We start from the raw sequence: 22,430 nt of genomic DNA on the forward strand, positions 1-22,430 counted from the left end.
CATAACCCTGTACTTCAGTTACATCTGATCAAATGCACATTAATATTCTTTTGCTTGGGTTGAACAACAGCTACGCTAATTTTTTCTCTATTTCTGTCTCTGTTTCTGCCACGGGATGCCAACAAGGAATTACACAAGCTTCAGTCTGGATCCAACCCTTACAAAGACCTGAGATGACCGAACACATGAGAAGAGATGATGCCAACACCTCAGACAACATACAAAACTACCAAATTTTGCTATAAGTTTGATCGCAACATATAATCATTGCTGTTAATAGTGTTCACTGTCTGTTTGATTACATGACATTAACTAACTGTTTGATTTTTACCGTACATTTCTGCCATATGGACATCAACTTGAGATAGTCACCACTGATAAGATATTACGAAATATAATGTAGAAACTTTCATTTTCTGTAAAGCTGCTTTGCAAAGATTTGCATCGTGAAAAGCGTTAAAAAAGAGACATTGCAGCAGTGCCTCTGGTTTTTCATCTGGTTTGCAGTAAATTGGCACATTTTGACAGGTTTCGATTATATTGTGCTGTTTTTCTAGTGGTGGTGTGACTGAATAGACAATGACATGCAAATGGAATGTGATAAGAAACAGCATGCAGGCGTGACAAATAGTGTGAATAGTGTGATGCAAATGTGAGACACACAGGATGCAAATATAACAGGAAGGTGTGAAGATAACAAGATAATGTGACAGACATCAGGCAATTTTACAGTGCATACCAAAGTCATCCTGCAGGCTGGTCACGCCCACAGTGGACGCCTTATCCGGACAGCCCTCCAGCTGCGCACTTTCATTCCTGACCAGCAGGGAGGCGCTAGTGCTCAATACCGTCACCTGAGACGGCGTGCGGGATTGCTGACCTCTGACCTGTGACCCTGAAGCTTGAGATACCTGACTCAGAGCTTCCTGCAGACTGGAGGAGCAGAAATATGCATGATTCGGAATGAGTAACAGACTTCATATGTGGGACACAGGGATGGGCATTTTGGTCATGTTGTCAACTTTAGTACTCGACAAAGAAGTCAACTGTGTACTAAGCGAGTACCCTTTGATGATAATGTTGCACCTGTGTTGTTATTGTAACTACAACTAAGATTGTTAAAATAGCTTTTTTGGTTATTTGATAATAGAACAAAACATAAATTTTAGATTGAAAAACTTAAAATACTAATTTAAAATACTAATGAATACTATAATAGTATATAAAATTACTAAAACAACACTGATTGCATCATAAGCTTCACATTCATATTCTGTGTCAACTTAAAAATAGTTCAAATTTCAAAATGCTAATAAATACTATAATAGTATATGTATGTATATACAGTGGTGTGAAAAAGTGTTGGCCCCCTTCCTGATTTCTTATTTTTTTTGCATGTTTGTCACACTTTAATGTTTCAGATCATCAAACAAATTTAAATATTAGTCAAAGATAACACAAGTAAACACAACATGCAGTTTTTAAATGAAGGTTTTTATTATTAAGGGAAAACAAAATCCAAAACTACATGGCCCTGTGTGAAAAAGTGTTTGCCCCCTAAACCTAATAACTGGTTGGGCCACCCTTAGCAGCAACAACTGCAATCAAGCGTTTGCGATAACTTGCAATGAGTCTGTTACAGCGCTGTGGAGGAATTTTGGTCCACTCATCTATGCAGAATTGTTGTAAATCAGCCACATTGGAGGGTTTTCGAGAATGAACCGCCTTTTTAAGGTCATGCCACAGCATCTCAATAGGATTCAAGTCAGGACTTTGACTAGGCCACTCCAAAGTCTTCATTTTGTTTTTCATCAGCCATTCAGAGGTGGACTTGCTGGTGCGTTTTGGATCATTGTCCTGCTGCAGAACCCAAGTTCGCTTCAGCTTGAGGTCACAAACAGATGGCCGGACATTCTCCTTCAGGACTTTTTGGTAAACAGCAGAATTCATGGTTCCATTTATCACAGCAAGTCTTCCAGGTCCTGAAGCAGCAAAACAGCCCCAGACCATCACACTACCACCACCATATTTTACTGTTGGTATGATGTTCTTTTTCTGAAATGCAGTGTTACTTTTACGCCAGACGTAATGGGACACACACCTTCCAAAAAGTTCAACTTTTGTCTCGTCAGTCCACAGAGTATTTTCCCAAAAGTCTTGGGGATCATCAAGATGTTTTCTGGCAAAACTGAGACGAGCCTTTGTTCTTTTTGCTCAGCAGCGGTTTTCGTCTTGGAACTCTGCCATGCAGACCATTTTTGCCCAGTCTCTTTCTTATGGTGGAGTCATGAACACTGACCTTAACTGAGGCAAGTGAGGCCTGCAGTTCTTTGGATGTTGTTGTGGGGTCTTTTGTGACCTCTTGGATGAGTCGTCGCTGTGCTCTCTCTCTGTTTAAATCTAGATTAAAGACACATCTCTTCAGCCAAGCATTCGCATAATGTATCTCATAACCTTGTACTTCAGTTACATCTGATCAAATGCACATTTTCATTCTTTTGCTTGGGTTGAACACATCATCTTTGCTCGGTTGGAACAGCAGCTACGCTAATTTAGTCTCTATCTGCTTCTCTGTTTCTGCCACGAGACTTGCAGCTTGAGGCAACTAGGAATTACACAAGCTTCAGTCTGGATCCAACCCTTACAAAGACCTGAGATGACCGAACACATGAGAAGAGATGATGCCAACACCTCAGACAACATACAAAACTACCAAATTTTGCTATAAGTTTGATCGCAACATATAATCATTGCTGTTAATAGTGTTCACTGTCTGTTTGATTACATGACATTAACTAACTGTTTGATTTTTACCGTACATTTCTGCCATATGGACATCAACTTGAGATAGTCACCACTGATAAGCCTTTACTAAATATAATGTAGAAACCTTAATTTTCTGTAAAGCTGCTTTGCAACGATTTGCATCATGAAAAGCGCTATACAAATAAACTTGAATTGAATTGAATAAATAACCATTAAGTTCCACAGCCAATACAACCTGTCAATCTGATGAAAACCTTCAAATGCACACTGACTGAATATTCATACCAGACAATGACATGCAAATGGAATGTGATAAGAAACAGCATGCAGGCGTGACAAATAGTGTGACAGACAGCATGCAAATGTGAGACACACAGGATGCAAATATAACAGGAAGGTGTGAAGATAACAAGATAATGTGACAGACATCAGGCAATTTTACAGTGCATACCAAAGTCATCCTGCAGGCTGGTCACGCCCACAGTGGACGCCTTATCCGGACAGCCCTCCAGCTGCGCACTTTCATTCCTGACCAGCAGGGAGGCGCTAGTGCTCAATACCGTCACCTGAGACGGCGTGCGGGATTGCTGACCTCTGACCTGTGACCCTGAAGCTTGAGATACCTGACTCAGAGCTTCCTGCAGACTGGAGGAGCAGAAATATGCATGATTCGGAATGAGTAACAGACTTCATATGTGGGACACAGGGATGGGCATTTTGGTCATGTTGTCAACTTTAGTACTCGACAAAGAAGTCAACTGTGTACTAAGCGAGTACCCTTTGATGATAATGTTGCACCTGTGTTGTTATTGTAACTACAACTAAGATTGTTAAAATAGCTTTTTTGGTTATTTGATAATAGAACAAAACATAAATTTTAGATTGAAAAACTTAAAATACTAATTTAAAATACTAATGAATACTATAATAGTATATAAAATTACTAAAACAACACTGATTGCATCATAAGCTTCACATTCATATTCTGTGTCAACTTAAAAATAGTTCAAATTTCAAAATGCTAATAAATACTATAATAGTATATGTATGTATATACAGTGGTGTGAAAAAGTGTTGGCCCCCTTCCTGATTTCTTATTTTTTTTGCATGTTTGTCACACTTTAATGTTTCAGATCATCAAACAAATTTAAATATTAGTCAAAGATAACACAAGTAAACACAACATGCATGCCATCCTTAACTCCATTCTGCTGTCTGTTGTTCTGTTGTCGGTGTTTCTTTGTCTGAATATGGCGCTTATCACATGTTGTGTGGTATCGGCGTTTGGTATCGGGGCATTTTAACGAGTACGAGTACGAGTACAGGAGCTCAGTATCGGGCCCGATACCGATACCAGTATCGGTATCGGTGCATCCCTACTAAAATAACACTGTGTCATAAGAGTCACATTAAGATCCCAAAATTAATGCCAAAGTTAGCTGTTTCTGAATTTTGTTCAGTGAAATGTAAGTACTTGTGCCCATTCGTAAAGTCAGAATGAGTGTGTATGTGTATAAAGATAAGGCGGACAAAAACAGAACAAGATGCTGGAAGGAAGTGCAAGGTCACATTTTAGAGAGAGAAAGACAGACAAATGGTTGTGCTAGAGGAATGGGGGTTCTGGAGGTGTCATGAGAGCTGACAGGAAGTGTAAAATGAGAGGGGAGCTGAACGGGAAGAGAAGAGGATGAGTATTCTGATTTCACCGCTAGAAAAAGCACGAGCGATTTTGAGGTTTGTGTGTGTGTGCAAACAGAACATCACCCGGTAGAAACAGAGTGAAGGAAAATAGATGGCTTTGTTCACAATGCACAAAAATCCAATTTGTGTTTTAAATCTGATCTTGCAAAATACAAAATCAGGTAAGCTGAGTTTATTTGTTGTTGATTAATGACTGGTCAACTCTGGCAACCAACCGACTAGTCAGTTTTGAAAATTTAGTTTGGCACATTCCTAATATCTACATTAGTTTCCATAGTAATGACATAATCATTAGCAAAATAAGTGTAATAAGAGAGTTGCTGACTGTCATTTTGGAAAGAGATGACGGAAAAATGGAAAACTGGCGAACTCATCAGTTCAACATAAGCATTAGAGGCATCACTGTGTTTACACATTCATTTGGATGGTGTGTTAAATGTACACTTGCTTGCTCATTCCCCATTCAATAGAAGGTAAATGCCACAATCATTTTAATATTCTGGTTTGGTGCTCAAGAAACATTTATTATTACTATCAGTTGTGCTACTTAATATTTTTGTGGAAACTGTCATACATTTTTTCAGGATTCCTTGATGAATATAAAGTAAAAAAAAAAACAGCATTTAAAAGATTTTTTTCTTTACTTTTATTTTTGATCAACTTAATGCATCTTTCCTGAATAAAAGTATTAATTTCTTTAAAGAAAATTGTACTGACCCTAAACATTTGAACTGTGGATTTGGTTTGGATCAGGTTTGTAAAAATAAATCTCCATGTGGTTTTTGGTCTTCGGCCTAAAAAACAACTAAACAAATGAAGTTGGATATGACAAAAAAAATAATAATTTTTGCTGTCTGTCTGAACAAAGCCTGTGAGTGATTTCAGAGAACTTGACTGGAGAAACTGAAAGTTAGTTTACTACAAGCATCGTGATACTTCAAGAGAGACAGACATGCCCCGGGCCTGATGATGAAACAAAGCACTCAAACACTCTCTCTTCATCTGAAGCTGTCTATGATGGCAAGGATGACTGTGTCTGGGGGTTATGGAAAGATTTAGTATATGAGAGAAGGACGCAGTGACTGTAACTCTCCGGGATACAGTAGTAAAGACTCCAGAAGCAGCCTGTGTAAGTGTGTGACAGTGAGGGTGAAGTTAGACGCCATGTGACGTGGTTCATCAGAACAGGATAAAATAAGTGAAAGCACATGAATAGAAACTGGGAAAAAATAAACAGAAGTATGGAAACAACTCATGCAAGAACCAAAATAAGAATTGAATTGCATTGAAAAGGCAACATGCAAGAACGTTGGCTTCCTGTACCAGCACAATGGTCAGAAAGAGATCAGCTTGGGCTTCTCTGATGACGAGTTTTAAGTCCGCACAGTAGTAAGAAGAGGGTAGCAAGCAAATTAAGGATTTAATTTAATGCGATGCCCCAGAGAAGTGTGGAAATGACAGTTAAAGGTGTGTTAGCAAAAGAGGAAGGAGGTGAAACGTGTTGATAAGAATAATGAAGTGGGCATCAGCACAGGTGAGTCAAAGCTGGTGTTCTGCAACTGTTCAATCCCTCCCCGCGTGAGTCGTACCTGAGTGGGGATCCGATGATGGAGGCTGGGGGTGTGGAGTTACTTCCTGCGTTGTGCCGTCTACGCACCGCTTGCCGACGAAACGTACTACGCTCTCGGCGAAACGTGGCTGTGTCGTCATTCCCTGGGGCTGCCATAAGAAGACAAAGACAGGAGGGCCACCAAAAATGAGCTTTTACTGAACTAGCAACATGCAATGCTGCATGCAAGACCAGCGTAGACACAAGAATCATCAAACACACCAATTAAACACAAATGCAAAGTGCCTGATGATTTAATGCCATATGGTATCGGAAAAAAAAAAAATGTTAAAAAAGAAAGAAAAATGCAAAAAGAATGCAAAAAAAGAGTCAATCTAAGGCTCAAGAAGTATAGTTTATATATATATATAGTTTAAATATAGACACACACTCATATATTGTTTTAATGTATATATTTAATAAACTATTATATAACATTAAATTATTAAAAAAATAAATATAGGTAATATTAATACAGTATTTATACACATTTATTAAAAAATATATTTCATATTTACATTTTAAATATAATATCATATAATTATATGTCCTCAAAGTCTCGCTGAAGTTTTGCTGAACATGGCACAATCAAAGGAGAACTTGCATACAACATATTGTGATTAAAAGAAAAAAGTAAAATTCCGTTTATTTTAGTTTCCAACTAAACTACCAGTGATAAATGCATAATATAAACTAAATCTGCTTTGTCATCTTCCTACATCCAGATGGTTAAATGCATTGCCTTTGCAAGCAGTTTTAAACATGGACTTTAACTGCAGCATTCCCACTGCGGATGAACTTTGACCTTATCTGATGACTTATCACTGAAAGTAAAACTTTATTACTACAATAAAACAGTCTAAACAATCTCATGCTGGACTAAAAGGGGTGTTAATCAAGACAGAATGGTTTACTCTAGAACAATGCTTTTGCTATGTTCAGACCAGTTAATTTGTGAGTAATAAGCCTTAAGAAAAGACATCAGAAGCATGACAAAGAGCATTAGACAATGCTCCCTCAAACATGATCCAGTTACTGGTGCTGTGGAATAAACATCACACAGAAATGCACAGAGCTAAAACACACGTATCTAAACATCACACACAACTCTATACATCACATTCTGTGCTTTTAAACAGAAACACAAATGGAGAATGGATAAAGAGGGCATGTATAAATCTGAAATTAAGATCTGTTTCAAAACATTTGATCACAAGTGATCAGCAGTGGGTAAAGTTTTAAATAGGGGCCAAAATGTTTTATGAATACTGAATCCACATTCACACTGCAATTCACAAGCAAATGTTGCACAACGACTGCATGATCACTGTGGACCAGAGGAAAGAACAAACCCTGCAGATCTCCTATATATAGACTCAACAGGCTGTCAGAGTAAGACTTCAGTAATTCTGCAGGGGTTTGTGGGTCACAGCTGCACTGGCAAAACACACTACATGTACATATACAAGCTTCTGGGCAAAGCTTGTTTATCTGATCAGCTACATTCTGCTGAAAAACATCCATCTGTGCTCTGACCTGCTGCAGACCTCAGATGTCTAGCACTTCAGACTGATCTCAGAATGAGATCATGACTTACAATGATAGTTCATTTACTCACCCTCATTTCATTCCAAACCTCTAAGATTTTCTTTATTTTCATGTTGGGCAGAATGTTGTATTTTCTTTGCAATACATTGAAAGTGCAAGGTGACCAATGGCTTTCAAGACAAATATCTGTGAGGAACAGACAAAAGTCTTTTTTTACTGAAAATTTAATCTGTGTGATTTGAATGTGCGCATATTCCGAATTGGTTCACCAATCACAATCAGTTACAAATCGTGATGTACTATTCACTGCCTGCATTACTGATGTGAAACCTGCCATGCCACGTCTTGTCATGCCATATTTTAATATATGCAAACATAAATGCGATTTGAAAGTGAATAATGACTTGGCGGCATGAAATGGAAATTATCCATGAAATGTGTTTAATTTTTTCATCTTGTAATTTTTAATCAAAATGCCATAACTCAATCTTCCATTAAAACATCTCTGGACTCTCTGATGACATATACCAGACTTCTCATCATTCAGTCTGCTTAAACCCCGCCCCTTCTTACAACCTAACTGCAAGCTTGTATTCAGATCTGCCACCATTCATTCAACAACCAGTGGACTGAACCAAGTCCCCATCCTACAATTTTTTATTTTTCGATAATCCATTTTACTCAGATGTATGTCATAACATGAAAGAAATTATATGTCTTTACTTCTGTTACATTGCATCTTTAAATTTAAGTATTTTCCTGACACAAAGCTGTATGGCTTGGGTATTTTATGCTTTTATCATTTTTGGACCTTGAACAGCCCCAGGTCACCATCCTCTTCCAATGTATGGAAAAGAGCAGCGTGAACATCCTGATAAACTTCTCCTTTTTGCGGTTCATGGAACCAAATGTACAGTTTGGAATGACATGAGGGTGAGTAAATAATCACAGAACTTTTATTTATAGGTGAACTACCATTTTAATCATCTCCCAGCCCTTAGCGAATAAGTGCATGTACAAACTCGCATTACTGTGTGCTCACCTCGAGATCCTGTTGTTGTGTCTTGCGTGTGACTAAGGGAAATAGGGCAGGGCAGACTGTTTCTCGACCGGGTCACTGACTCAAGCTGAGAGGCCCTTCCCAGCAAGGATGCCACATCCAACACCTCCCCCTCTTTTGCCTCCAGGTCCGACTTGGAGGTGGTAAGGGGTCTGGAACTTGCTGGTGCCCCCAAATGGTGGGGGTCATTAAGGCAAGCAGTAGTGCTGCTGTCCAGGCTCAAGACCCGGGCATGAGTTTTGGCACTGCCTGTACTTGGAGTGCGTCGCGAAGCTTTGCGTTTGCCCTTCTCCTTGTCTTTCTCCCGTTCCTTTTCCTTGTACTTCTGACCGTGGGTTTGCACACCATTCATTTTGGCCCGTAGCGAGGAGCCACGGCGATCCTCGGGAGAGGGGCAGGAGTGGAGTGTGCTTGATGAGGAGTCTGTGCTAAGCTGGTGGGTGGAGTGTAGGCTGGAGGCACAACTAAGTTCGCTCTGATCACTGGAGTCTTCCTCTCCTTTCATGAACACTGCAGAGCGAGGCTTTGCCATGCCACGTCCACAAATGTATTCCCGGTGTCTGCTGGCATCAAAACTGCTTGCGCGCTGCTTACCATTGCGTCGCCGGCCACTATGGCTGGCGGCAGACGAGGAGGCAGCCCGGTGAACAAGACTGGCTGTTTTGGGACGCACTTTGTCTGGTTCTGCCTCCTGGTGCTGGTGGGCGAGACCAGCAGAGACATCTACGCTAGTCCTTGGTGCCGCCTCCACAGTTCCTTCCCCCTGTTGGCCCTCTGAGTTTGTGGGTTTGGGAGCATCGCCGACGGGCAATTTGGTAGCAAGTTCGTTGGCATGGGGGTTTTTATTAGCCTCCCCCGAGGCCATATTAGAGTTATGCGGGTCGGTATGTCCTGCATTTATCTTCTCATCCCCGGACAATGACAGTAGACTCTCTACGTGCGTGGAGCTGGTCTGCTCGCTGTGCAGGCTACTCAGAGTACTGTTGGTATCCCGGTCCGTCCCACTGCAGTAGCTCTCAGTGGAGTCACTACTGCGTGTGCTTAAACTCCGGAAACTTTCGGCACTCCGTCCACCTTTTCTTTCCCGACCCCCCTGTACACCCTCTGACTGGTACAACCCAGATCCCCCTTCCCCAGCACACATTCCTTCCCCTGTCTCTCGGGAAACAGACCGTGATATCCTGCAGTGCTCCTTCGGATGATATCTGTGACATTCCGTTCCTGAAGTGCTGGGAGTTCCAGAGTCCGGCTGCTCAGAGCTCTCTGTCGCCCTCTGTGACCTGGAGGCCTCCATTTCACAGACAGGATCCAGTCCTCCCCGACGGGGTGGAGGGTACAGGCTGAACTCGGGCAGAGAAGGATCTGGAAAAGCAGATCCCGCAGAACTTGAGGTTCGAGGCAATCCACGAGGTCGAGATGACTCTTTCCGGAAAGACTGTGAGTGGGTGGAAAGATGGGCAGTAATTTCTGTGTCACAAGAGGACAGGGACTGACTAAAAGGGTGAGGGGTGGAGCCATAAAGGTCCTGAGCCAATGAGGTTGATGGCTGCATGGAGGCAAAAGAGTCATTGGAGACGAGGCAGAACATCTTTGGGTCCAACATCAAATCTAGAGGGAAAGAGAAATATATATAAAAAAAAGTGTATGAAAATTACATTGACTTGGAGCCAAGATTGAGCCTATGTGAATAATAGACAACCCAGGTCTTACTGCAAACGATTTATTGGTGTGTGTTGTGTTATAAAAATATAATGACTTGCTCTTCCTGTGACTTTCTTTTTTTCACTGAAGTCAGTTATGATGCGTTCACAGAGCAAGAGGAGGGGAGTGGCGCTTTCAATTCATTCCTATAGGAGTCAAGCAACAAGCTTGTGCGATCAATTGTGGGATTGACAGCGTATAAGAGAAAGTGGTGAAAGTGTCGAAAAGTTCAGAATCGTCAACTTTATATAGATATCAAGTGAAAATTTCAGTAAGGTGCAGGTAGTGACATTTGTCATGAGCATATAAAAATATGCTGATTGTGTAGGAGTTTCTGCTGGATTTAGTGTGTAAATCATATTGTTTACATATTGCACGCTTTCCTGTTGTTACATATGTTAAATATTCATTGTGAATATACTTCATTGTGAATGAAGACTTGCTGGGTTAACAAAAGTTATTAAACTGACATTGGATCTTTACTTTGGGCATTCGGAAGCAAAGCTTGCATCTTTCCAAATGTAATTGTGTGCATATATAATTGATTATACTAGCGGTGTACTAAGAAAAACTAAAACTCATTACACAACCCAAAGTGGCAGGGTTGTAGTGTTTTGAATGGCACTGAGCTATGTTTTTCCACTGCAATGTTCACGCATTGTTAGGCAGTGCGGGCTTTATGATAAAGTTAATCAATAACCAAATAGCCACTTTTCAATCACTGGATCATTGATGATCCAGCATTACAGTCCAAAATTTAAAAACATGCCCCGAGACCCTGTTGTGCTCCATTTAGCAGTTTTTGAATTCAAGAACATGTTTAAACAGCTTAAAGAAATCAGGATCAAGTCTAAATGTAGTTATGTACATCCCTAATAAACACACACAGTTTCCTGAGCACTAATGCAGTGTTAAGAACCGATACAGTCATCTGCCAAAATCATTTGACCTACATTATCAAGAATCCATTCTGCACACTATCCAAACACCACACTGTCCATAATGTCTTTTTATTATGTGCTTTAGAAAGACTGAGCTCAGTGTGCAGTGCTGACATTACCTCTCTGTGTCATCTCATTATTCACAAAAAGCTTTTATACTGATCACAAACTTTTGGTTTGGAGAGACAGACATCCCTTTTCATGTTAGAGAAATGAAACACAGTCAATAAGAATACGAGCCTAACCGACCAATTCTCAGTTCTGCTAAGGACACGAAGACGTTTCATTGCATGTGTAACTCAGAGAAACTTTCCCAAAGCACCTTGTGAGCCAGTTTAGAAAGAAAAAAAAAACATAAATTGCCCATTTTCATTGCTATTAGAAAGTGAATGGAAAAACTGATTACTGATGGTAATATCTTTTAAATCTATCCTATAAGAACATTTTTCCATGTAACATCCAGACAGGCATCAGTGTCTGTCTGGATGTTACATGGAAAAAACAACTATTTATGTGAACTATTTGTTAAAGAGAGATCAGTAATGAACTTTTAGAGTTTTTAGAGGCTAATTTGCATTGCATTATACTACAGCTGATGGTAATTAAGATTCACACCTTGGTCCTGACTGCAACTCTGAGCCAAACTCAAACTGATATCATCGGGAGCCTTTCCAACACCTGCCCCTGCAAACAGAGAGAGAGAAAGAGAAGGTCAAGTTTTATAACTTATTCATTAACCTAACACATCCGCCCTCTCTCTCTAACTCTCTCTCTCCTGCTCACCTTTGCAACTTTACTCAAACACATCCCTGACCTGGCCTGTGCCCGCAGTACTGCAGGTCTTCTGACATATCACCACTGTCTGCAGAAAACCTCTTCTCTTTGATCCTAAACACTTCTATTTATAGCTACAGTAAACCTGGTTCACAACACAGTGTCCTCTGAGTTTTTTGACAACTCAAAAAAGTCATACAACTTCTAGTGAACACTAGTGGACACACTGTAATGTTCCTGCTGCTGTTATTTGACTCATCTTGTATATAACACACAATCAATCAAGAGTGATCAAGAAACAAAAGATTCTTAAGACAAGTCTTTTGTCTAAATGCAGGTGAATAAATAATAACAGAATTTTCCATTTTCAACTATTCCTTCTTTTTGTTGCCACATACTAATACTGTCAGAAGTTTAAAAACAAAATCTATGTCTCACGTTTGGTTGTGACTGAGCCTCCATGGGATGTTATCTGTAGGGAAAGAGAGACAGACAAGATCAATGAAACCAGCTCCGATGAGTCATTTACATGAGATCATGACGTTTCTAACTTCCCATCACTGTTACTAATTTAGCAGACTTGCACAAAAACAAATCATAGTCATTTAATCACATGACATAACCAACTGACATGACTTTCAGCATGAGATTCTTCTCTATGATTTCATGATTCAACCAACAGTTTCTGACCCAACACATACACAGACAGTCTGGGACAAGCAGTACTATAAGCCAGAACATAACACCCCTGAGATTTCACCTATTAAACTTCAGCGAAAGGCAGAGATTCTGACTGAAGGGTTGCCCTCAAACAGAAAAAGACTCTAAACCAGGACAGCTTTATTTAGCTAATCACACCAATAGCTAATAACACTAATATTCACAAATGTTACCACATAATCAGAGCAGTATATGCAAAAAAGTATATAATATTAGGTATGTGCAATATTAAATAAAAATATATGTTAATGAATATAAATATATGAATATAATATACAAAATAGTTGAATATTATAAACATTGTATAATTACAATATTTATAAAATATATTATTTATATTCATTACCATATTACAATTATATTAAATTTAATGCTACAATCAGTGTTGGGTAAGTTACTCTAACAAAGTAATTGACTACTAGCTACTAATTACATCTTCAACAGTGTAATTAGATTACTGTACTAATTACTCTCTCTCTTAAAAAGTATTGCAAATACTCATTTCTAAATCTCATATCAGCCTCGACCAGTTTAACGGTACAAGGATTGACATGAAACTACTCTTGTAATGCTTTCAAATAAATAATATGGAATTGCATTATTTATTCTTGAACTGACCAGTATATTTAAAGGGAGGCTACATTAAAAACATTAGACGTTAAATTTTGATGTTAAATCCACTACCGTTTTCTATAGAATTGCATTTAATGCAATTACATCAGAAGTACCTGTAATAAAATTACTTTTACTTAAAGGGGTCATATGATGCGATTTCAAGTTTTCCTTTCTCTTTGGAGTGTTACAAGCTGATTGTGCATAGATAAGATCCCTGAAGTTGCAAAGACTAAAGTCTCAAAACCAAAGAGATATTCTTTATCAAAGTTAAGACTCTGCCACGCCCCCCTAAAACGGCTCGTTCTAACACGCCCCCACATATCTACCTCACTATGTGGAAATATTAGCATAATGCCGCCCAAATGTGCACGCAAAGAAAAAAGGTTGGGGTTGATGCAGCCATGTCATGGAGACGCTGTGTGTTTCTAGGCGAAAGCAAAAGCACTATATTTGGCCTTCCGAAAGTAGATGCATTTAGGAATCTTTAAGATTACTTACAACAGAACAGCAATGCATTTTATAGACGACCGTTTCGTGAACCTAGGAGAGTCATTAATTACTTTTCTTTTTCAAGATAAAAGTAATTAAATTTCAGTAATAAATTACTTAGTAATGCATTATCCCAACTCTGGTTAAAATTAACATAATACAATTTATAATAAATGTTCTCATTAGTCATTTTAGAGGTTCTAGAAAATAAGATTTAAACATTCAAGGTAACTATACAATTATTTCAGTCTTATCTACCTGTGAAGAAAACAATTATTATTTTTACATTAGAATTTATGGTACCATTTGTAGCTAGTCCTCATCTGTTAGCGTAAGTGTTGTGACCTCCAAAAACATTTTTGGCTGCGGTGGTACTGTAATATTGGAGTGGTAATAAATTTCTGTGAACTATCACATTTTAGGAAAAATTTGGTTAATTAATCAAATCAGATTATAAAGTGCCTCAAGTTAAAAAAAAAACAAAACAAAAAAAACAAAAGCAATGCACACAAAAAAAACAAACACACACAAACACACCTGATGGTTGGAGTCCATTCCTACGTAAGAGTTCCGTGAACTGCAGTCAACCGGTGGCGTCTCCTCCCGTGCAAAATCAGACATCTCTATTCCACCCCCTGGATCCCTGCACACACACACAAAAGGTTAGTTACCTAGCAACACTAACAGAGGAACAGCCCTGAGGGTTCAAGAGAGTTAACAATGTCATTTATGATCAAACTTGCACAGCAGCTCAGGCACCGACAGAGAGATCATTTCTAGCGTCTCTCTATCTAATGTCTGCCACCCATTAGACAGAGATCCACCCCTCCTCCCGTCACTTTTTGGGAGATTATACCGTTTTTAATATTTTTAGGAGGTTTATTTTGCTTGGCCCCCAAAGGATAAAATGTTGTGGTGAATGGTAATCCCACGGCTAGAAATGGGCGGTTCATTTATTTCATTCGGGACATACATGCATGTCTCTGGAACAATAAGGAACACATGAGCTCTTCATATCATATATTTCCTTAATTAGTGCTATCTTACCAACCAGGACAACCAGGAATGCCCCTCCAGATGTGTGTTTATAGTCCATTTAAGAGACTCTCCATTTCTCTTTTTTTCATAGAGATAAGAATGCAAGAAAATAAAACATGTGTTCTTTTCTAATACATGAAAAGTTGTTGATGTCTGTAAAAAAAAAACTTTGCTAAAATGCTTGATTCATGATTTGAGTTACAGTGTTTAATGTGCTCTGACTCTGTCAGCAATGCTTGCTCTCGTAGAAAATGTGCAACCTAGCAATTATCTCACCTCTGTTTGCAGACTGTTTCTGACTCTTCTGAGTGAATGAACAAAAGCATCAGCCTGTGTGTGTTGGTTTATAAGGCTCTATTTCAGTTCTCCTGATTAACCCATTTCCCTCCTCCCTTTTTCTCTGTCTCAGTGGGTGATGAATAGATCCAGCATGACAGCAGATTAGTTCTCAGAAACACCCCTACCGCTGAGCAACAGTCCCTTTAATCAGAACTTTACTGAGCTGAACCAGAACCTTTCTGAGCAGAATCAGAATCTTTCCTGTGAAGATTCAAAACGTGAAATGATTTAAAAAGCTTTTCTTAAATTGAATCATTACCTTCCAGAGCCAAATCAGAATGTTTCTAGAGAAGAATTAAACCCTGAGATGATTCACAATGTGTCTTGGGATGATTCAGAATATGAGACGATTCTAACCCGTGTCTGAGTCAAACCAGAGCCTTCCTAAGCTAAACCAAATCTGTTTATACAAAATAAAAAATATTACCTGTGCAGTGACTGTGCAGTACATTTTGTTATGGCTTATGAGAGAAAACCGTGATTCTTACCCAGGCCTGTTTGAGTCTTCCTGCCGGGTGCCGGTACCCTCACGTTGGCGCTCTGCCCCCTGGCCCCGTCCCTCGCTCCCTTTGGCCCGCAGCTCCACCACCTCCCCCTCATCCAGCGCAGTGTGCAGGCGATAATTCACTGCCTTCAGCAGCGCAAACATTCCTGCTATCACCCCGCAGTAGATACCCACAATCACCATTGTGGGGGGCAAGGTCTACAGAGAAAGAGAGACACAGTAAGAGGTTTAAAATGAGTTGAAAAAAAGTATTTTTGTGATTTTGAACAAATATATATTATTTATGTTTAAAGAAAATAACACTTTTATTCAGCAAAGAATGCATTAAATTGACAGTAATGACAGTAAAGACATTTATGTTATAAAAGATAGGCCTATATTTCAAACAAATGCTGTTCTTTTGAACTTTCTATCCATCAAATAACCCTGAAAAAATAAAATGCATCACAGCTTCCACAACAATATTAATCAGCGTAACACTTTTCAATATTAATGATAATAATAAAAAAAGTTTCTTCAGCACCAAATCAGCAAATTAGAATGATTTTTGACGGATCATATGACACTGAAGACTAGAGTAACCGCTTCTGAAAATTCAGCTTTCCCCTGACCGAAATGAATTACATTTTTAAAATATATTAAAATAGAAAGCAGTTATTTAAACTTGTAAAAACAAAATTCTCTATATTACGGTTTTCACTGTGTAAAATGCAGCCTTGGTGACCAGAAAAGTCTTCTTTAAAAAAACATGAAAAAACCTTACAGACCACAACTTCTGAACATTTGTGTACAATCTTTAGATCTATTATCTATTATCCATCAAAGAATTTTTTTAAAAAGCCACCGCATTTCAAATATTGACATTAAAGCAAACCAAAGCATTGGGGGTATGATATGCTGAGCTCACATATTCCAGCCTATTAATAACATCCTTCTGTTGTATAAATATCATACACAAATATAGGACCGTGTTATACAGAGTTACAGGGTTATGAAAAGAGGCAACAATATTTCAGTCGCAACCAGAAGACAGAAGCTAAAAACAGCCTTGCACTGAATGGACATCTGTCTCTAGCAAAGCCACCTGACACCATACTGCCCTAAACACCTCTCCATATCTGACACACACACACACCCAGACGCATATTCTTTAATATTCATTCACAAAAAACACATACATCACCTCACTGATACAGATATTGCAGCACTACTTTGGGTCTTTACATGATATTGTTTAGCTGTTGTTTAAAGGTAATTGAGTATTCAAGCAGAACCTAGATGGATGGATCTGTGCTGGAAGTTAAATATGGACTGAGTGGCACCAGTCTCTCCATCTGTACACAGATACATAGACCTGCCCTGATACCTCACCCACAGAATGAGCATGGCTTTAAAATTAATACACAGTATTGTCTATTACACATATCTTCTTAAAATAGACTGCAAACAGGAGTATAATGTTACATGGTGAAGGATTTCACCATGATGAAGGATAGCGCAAGAGTTGCTATGACAAAGATGGAATCTGTACAGTTTTTCCTGCATTTTTTGTAATGATTTTGGAATAAAATATGTTGAATTAGTTTAAATATGATAAAATGTGCCAAACTTGAGAGTACTACACTTTGGTGGCTGAAAGCATAATTAAAATGAGCTGATATGTGTTATAAACAAAGCCACAGTGGGATGGTGGGAAGTTTTTTTTAATTATTATTGGCAACTATGGTTCCATGAAAAACCTTTAACATTTGGAAGGAAACACAGCAAGAGATTTTAAATTAGTAGAACACAAGCCATTTATGTGTCGTTTTGAGCTAATATCATTCAAAAGTTTCATTTCACAAGATTCTTAAAAAAAAATTTTTTTTTAATGGTCTTATTCAGCAAAAACACATCAAACTTGACCAAAAGTGACAGTAAAGACATTTATAATGTAAAAATATATTTTTTAAATAAATGCTGCTCTTTTGTAAACCCAAAATGTGTTTTCTATGGCAGTGCCAGTGTGTTATATTAATATATGTTACAGTTTCATTCTTCTGTTTATTTGTTTCTAAACAAGGGAAGTCGAACAGTTTGGCTCACTAACCTTCTTTAAAATATCTTCTTTTGTGTTCCACAAGAAAGTCAGTCATACAGCTTTGGAAAGACATGAGGGCGAGTAAATTATGACAGAATATTCATATTTGGCTGAACTATCCTTTTAAAGCAGACAGAGACTAAACACAGACCAAACCTCATGACAGCAAGTCTGAAATACCCAACTCTGCTGAAAAACCAAGTCAAAACCACAACAAACACTCATCAAACCAGAACAGAACCGATTCAGTGGTTTCAACAAACAGACCCCAGACCCACATCGCTGTCAACAAGAACTCCCACACCTTTAGAACAAATTTCCACGACTTTTCCAATTGTTTAAGAATACTGGAAATTCTATTTTAAAAATACTACATTTTCAGAAATTTAATTCACACAAAACAATGGATAAGCAAAGAAATATCACAGAGTAAGTAACATACAAGTAATATAAATTTCCTTGACCTTCCCAGATCTGGAAATCACAATTCTAAAATTCCCTGATATTTCTAGGTTTTCCATGACCACGGAAACACCGTAGGGGAGATGAAGAGAAATAACGTTACAGCCTGTGTGTACTGGAAATAGATAGATGAGCTAGAGAGAAAGAGAGGGGGATGGAGAGACGGATAAAAAAAATGAGGAAAGAATAGATAGATAGATAGAGATAGGCTGATAACGACTAAAGGATGGAGAGAAGAAAAAAACCGACGGCTGTATCTCTCACCATGTAGAGCGTGAACGGGAGGCAGAGCAGCAGCAGCCACAGGTAAAGGTGAAGTGCGTTCACGAAGGTGTTCTGGTGGGGGTCGTAGTACCATCCACCCGTCACCGATGCCCACACGCCCTGCCGCAGGATCTGGAGGGTCTGCGACCCCATATTTACCCCCTATCCCCTCTCTAGCCGTCTCGGCGCAGGAGATACAGCGCTGGCCCGTAGAGACCCGTCGCAGCCATCTTCTTCTCGGTGGTCCTCCAGCGCTGCGCTTCCCGTCCCATCGTGCTCTGCGCGCACCCGGCTGCTCGCGTAAAGCTCGCCAGAAAGTGGCACTGCGCGTGCTGGAGATACGAGTTCTTTTGCAGCGCCCCCGCGCGGCGAACGCGAGTATCGACGAACAAAAACATCTAGGGCGACACTATGATTTTTTGCAACCTGTTTACCTAAATACATTATTTAATAAATAAACCAATCCCTATCGAGATCCTCTTAGTCAGTTTGCTGGTACACGAAAGAATATCGTGGGAATGTTTAAAAAGATATGAATACATCGTACCGTTATGTATTTTACTGTAAGCACGACTACTGTGCGCATCCAGGTGGAATGAACTAGGTCAGGACTGGCAGTATTTGGGTTGAACTAATTGTCACTGTTATATGAGGAAAAACTCAATTCTCATCAGAACATGTCTGCTGGCTATGAGTCTGTTTTAGTGCACTAAATACAGAGCGCAGTTCACATTCATGCAGCAGCGCAAAAGATGCACGTACCCATATGAACACAAGAGGGCGCTGCGCACTCTCTCATCTCTATCGGAAAACCATTATACGCTATCTATTGAATCACTAACAAAGGACATACATAAACATTTTAATCAGAAAAAGACGTGTATTTTTTACTGTGAGTGACAGAATTGCATAATACTACAACTCAGTAATACAGAAATATAGAAAATGACATTAAGATGAAATAAAGACATTTCAGTTTCCTTATTACAAAAAGTATTAAATTATAAAGAAAAAGCATTTATATACAATAATCGTAAATGTCCACCCTTGGTTAGCTGGTGCAGAGAACTGCCCACATAAGTCCTGCAACGTTACAGTTGTTTGTGGCTAACCAGCATGTGTGTCACTGTAGGCGTGCACGTTTCTCAGGTGGTGGTTTGTTGGGTGTAGTTTGGGGGGCCGCAGGCTTTGTTTGAGGGGCCGCAGGCTTTGTTTCTCGCTCTTCTGGAGGCTTCACTGTCTCAACTGGCACTTCAGGTTCTTTCTTTACCTCCACTATGGATAGAGAGTGAGTTTATAAAAATCACTTCTCATCAGTAATGAGTACAGGATATTTCTAATGTCAACAAAGCTTTAGCTTTTCTTTTCTTCTATATTAGTGATGAAAGCATTTAATCGGCTAAATTATCCAACAGACAGTCAGTCTTCAATCAAACCACATGTAAACAGTAACTGTATTATGCTGCTTTTCCAAATATATGAATTACACATGTAATTACATCCAAGTATTTTTTAAATGCAAGTATGATTTGGAAACATGTAGGTATACAATAAATGCATTGTCCATTGTGCATAATCCATACCATTTACAGTAAATCTGACAAATTTCAAGTTTTTTTCCCCAAGTTTTGCCATTCAGATTAGTTTTATAATTTACAAATAACTAAACATGATTTTCATCTGTAGCGTGTGATAAGGTGAGACTGAGTCAAGTATTTGCATACCTGGGACAGGCTTCTCTCCTGGTTTGGACTGAAACAGACATGAAATGAGAATTTAAATGGGATATGTTGCTCTAATTAAAACAACATTCAGAAACAAGTTAGAAATGTTTCATGTGTATATTGTTAATACCTGATAGAAAGTTGGGGGAAATTTATTGCGCAGGTCCAGTAGCAGCGTGTCAACTCTCTGCCTTTGGAACAAAGAACTCGGCTCCTCTTTCCGCTTAGATTTAGGCTTTACCCTTTCTATAAATCACACATACAAAACACAATTTTAGATAGGTACAGTTGTACTTGTTGAGATATCTTTCCTGCTGCTGTGTGTGTGTTCTCACCTCTCTCCTCCTGCTCTTTAAAGTGCCACCAGTACCCTTTGGATGGGTGGTATCTGCAGAAAGACATCGCCTCATCAAACGCAGACTGAATCCCATGAACCGCTGAGAGCTAGATCACATCAAAACAAACAAAATATTAATGTTCATACTGATAGAAGTAGGAGTTAGGGAGATTGTTCTAGGGTTATAACCAAGCTGCAACCTCCCCCTCTCTCTCTGGTGAAGCCAACAAGGAAGTGACTTAAACTGTAATTCATCTACTTGAGTGACAGGTGGATGGGCGTGGCTTCAGCAACCTGCTCCCGCCTCTTTGCCCATTTTCGATTATCCGGGAGTGGCGCGTGGTGACGTGCTGCCAAGATGGCGACGGCCGCCTCCGCCCACTTTGAGCTTCAAAACCCATAGTGCAGTGCTTACTTGAGGTGATCCAGGGTTAATCTCTGCATTTTCACCACCTCGTTGTTGCAGGTTCGATCATAGAAGGGGTTACTCCTCTCGGAGAAATACTCCAGTACGTTGCTGGGGTTCAGGATGGGCACCCAGCCACTGTCCACCCACGAGATGCCCAGCAAATTATCTGACCAAAACAAAGCACAAAATCATATTCGAATGAGACCATTTACGCCAAGGAGTAAAATAATAAAATAAAAAACATCGTAGAAAATGCAGAGAATACTGCGGGCCTCCTTCTACAACAAACTATAGCGACAATGCTAAAGAGCAATGTGATTACGTTGGTCTGACAAAGCCAACATTCTGATGAGATGTTTTGCATTTCTTTTACAGCATTTCAATATGCTTACGAAAGGCATTTGACAGAAATAAAGCTGAGAAAAAATAAAAACGATTTGTAAATTAATTCGCGAAATCTCTGAAACTACCTCTTAAATCCACCGACGCCATCTTCGCACTCAAGACGCAGGCTGATGACAAAATAATCGTCTTCTTCTTCTTCTTCTTCTTCTGATGTTTATTGGCGGTTTTGGCAAACCAACTTAAAGGTGCATTACCGCCACCTACTGATCTGGAGTGTGGAGTGAACAGATTTGGTAGAGAGAAGGATATTACAAAAAATAAAATAAAAAATAAATAAAAATATATATAAAAATTAAAAATTTTTTTTATAAATAAACCTACACTATTACAATTTATATTCTTTCCATATTTCCTGTCTTTTTTAGATAATTGAACACTTCTTCTTTAATTCTTGATTGCATTCGTCTATTCCCTAGTAATATCTTTAGTGATACTTTATCATATCCCATCAAACCTAATTTATGATTAAGCTGATTTCTTTCTCTTTCATACGCATCACATTCTAGAAGAATGTGCTTTACTGTTTCTGGATTCCCACATTTATCACATCTTCCATTTTCATGCTTCCCTATTTTGTGTAAATTGAAATTTAAAGCTGAATGTCCAATCCTCATTCTTGTTATAATAACATCTTTCTTCCTACTCCCACATCTTATTCTCTCTTCACCTACACACCCCTGTATCTGGTAAAGATGCCTTCCTTTTATTCCACTATCCCATAACTTTTGCCATATCTTTCTTACTTCAACTGATATAATTCTCTTGATTTCAGATTTGCTAATTGCTATATTAATTTCACTATGTGAGTGCTTCAGAGCCATCTTAGCCAAGCAATCCACTTCCTCATTTCCCTCCACCCCAGTATGAGCCGGTACCCATACACTGTAAAAAATTTTCACCCCTTTCAACTTAAAAACGTAAGTTTTGTGGCTGCCTTAAAATT

At 39.0% G+C, this 22,430-nt stretch overlaps 2 protein-coding genes across 6 annotated transcripts in view; both read right to left on the reverse strand.

The window, feature by feature from the left end:
* The window catches only part of LOC107739878 (pecanex 1), a 43,179-nt gene extending 24,311 nt beyond the window's left edge, over positions 1-18,868 (reverse strand). For 2 of the 5 annotated variants that reach the window (XM_016552108.1, XM_016552107.1), the window contains exons 1-8: positions 18,613-18,868; positions 15,790-16,004; positions 14,462-14,567; positions 12,539-12,572; positions 11,942-12,010; positions 8,667-10,292; positions 6,057-6,186; positions 3,218-3,411 (exon numbers count right to left, since the gene is read on the reverse strand). In XM_016552108.1, the coding sequence (XP_016407594.1) occupies positions 3,218-3,411; positions 6,057-6,186; positions 8,667-10,292; positions 11,942-12,010; positions 12,539-12,572; positions 14,462-14,567; positions 15,790-16,004; positions 18,613-18,765 (2,527 nt within the window). In that variant the 5' untranslated portion in view covers positions 18,766-18,868. The remainder of the gene's footprint in view (positions 1-3,217; positions 3,412-6,056; positions 6,187-8,666; positions 10,293-11,941; positions 12,011-12,538; positions 12,573-14,461; positions 14,568-15,789; positions 16,005-18,612) is intronic. The other 3 variants (XM_016552112.1, XM_016552111.1, XM_016552110.1) reach the window with 2 other exon arrangements.
* Positions 18,869-19,484: 616 nt separating this feature from the next.
* Positions 19,485-20,839, reverse strand: LOC107739880 (mediator of RNA polymerase II transcription subunit 6-like). Its single transcript, XM_016552115.1, has 4 exons — positions 20,672-20,839; positions 20,467-20,582; positions 20,337-20,364; positions 19,485-19,887 (listed from the first exon to the last, which is right to left on the reverse strand). Exons 1-4 carry the CDS (start codon positions 20,736-20,738, stop codon positions 19,736-19,738), a joined length of 363 nt encoding a protein of 120 aa, XP_016407601.1. The 5' UTR covers positions 20,739-20,839; the 3' UTR covers positions 19,485-19,735.
* Between the last annotated feature and the right edge of the window lie 1,591 nt (positions 20,840-22,430).

Source organism: Sinocyclocheilus rhinocerous, unplaced genomic scaffold (assembly GCF_001515625.1).
Source record: "Sinocyclocheilus rhinocerous isolate Xijiao unplaced genomic scaffold, SAMN03320098_v1.1 scaffold1156, whole genome shotgun sequence".
NCBI classification, from domain to species: Eukaryota; Metazoa; Chordata; class Actinopteri; order Cypriniformes; family Cyprinidae; genus Sinocyclocheilus; species Sinocyclocheilus rhinocerous.

What these genes read in the sequence shown, in the direction of transcription:
- LOC107739880 (XM_016552115.1), bottom strand. Translation starts at nt 20,738, where the DNA reads ATGTCTTTCTGCAGATACCACCCATCCAAAGGGTACTGGTGGCACTTT. An exon ending in TAAAGAGCAGGAGGAGAGAG is followed by an intron (nt 20,583 to 20,671) that starts GTGAGAACACAC and finishes TGTGATTTATAG; the next exon opens with AAAGGGTAAAGCCTAAATCT. An exon ending in AGGAGAGAAGCCTGTCCCAG is followed by an intron (nt 19,888 to 20,336) that starts GTATGCAAATAC and finishes CTCTATCCATAG; the next exon opens with TGGAGGTAAAGAAAGAACCT.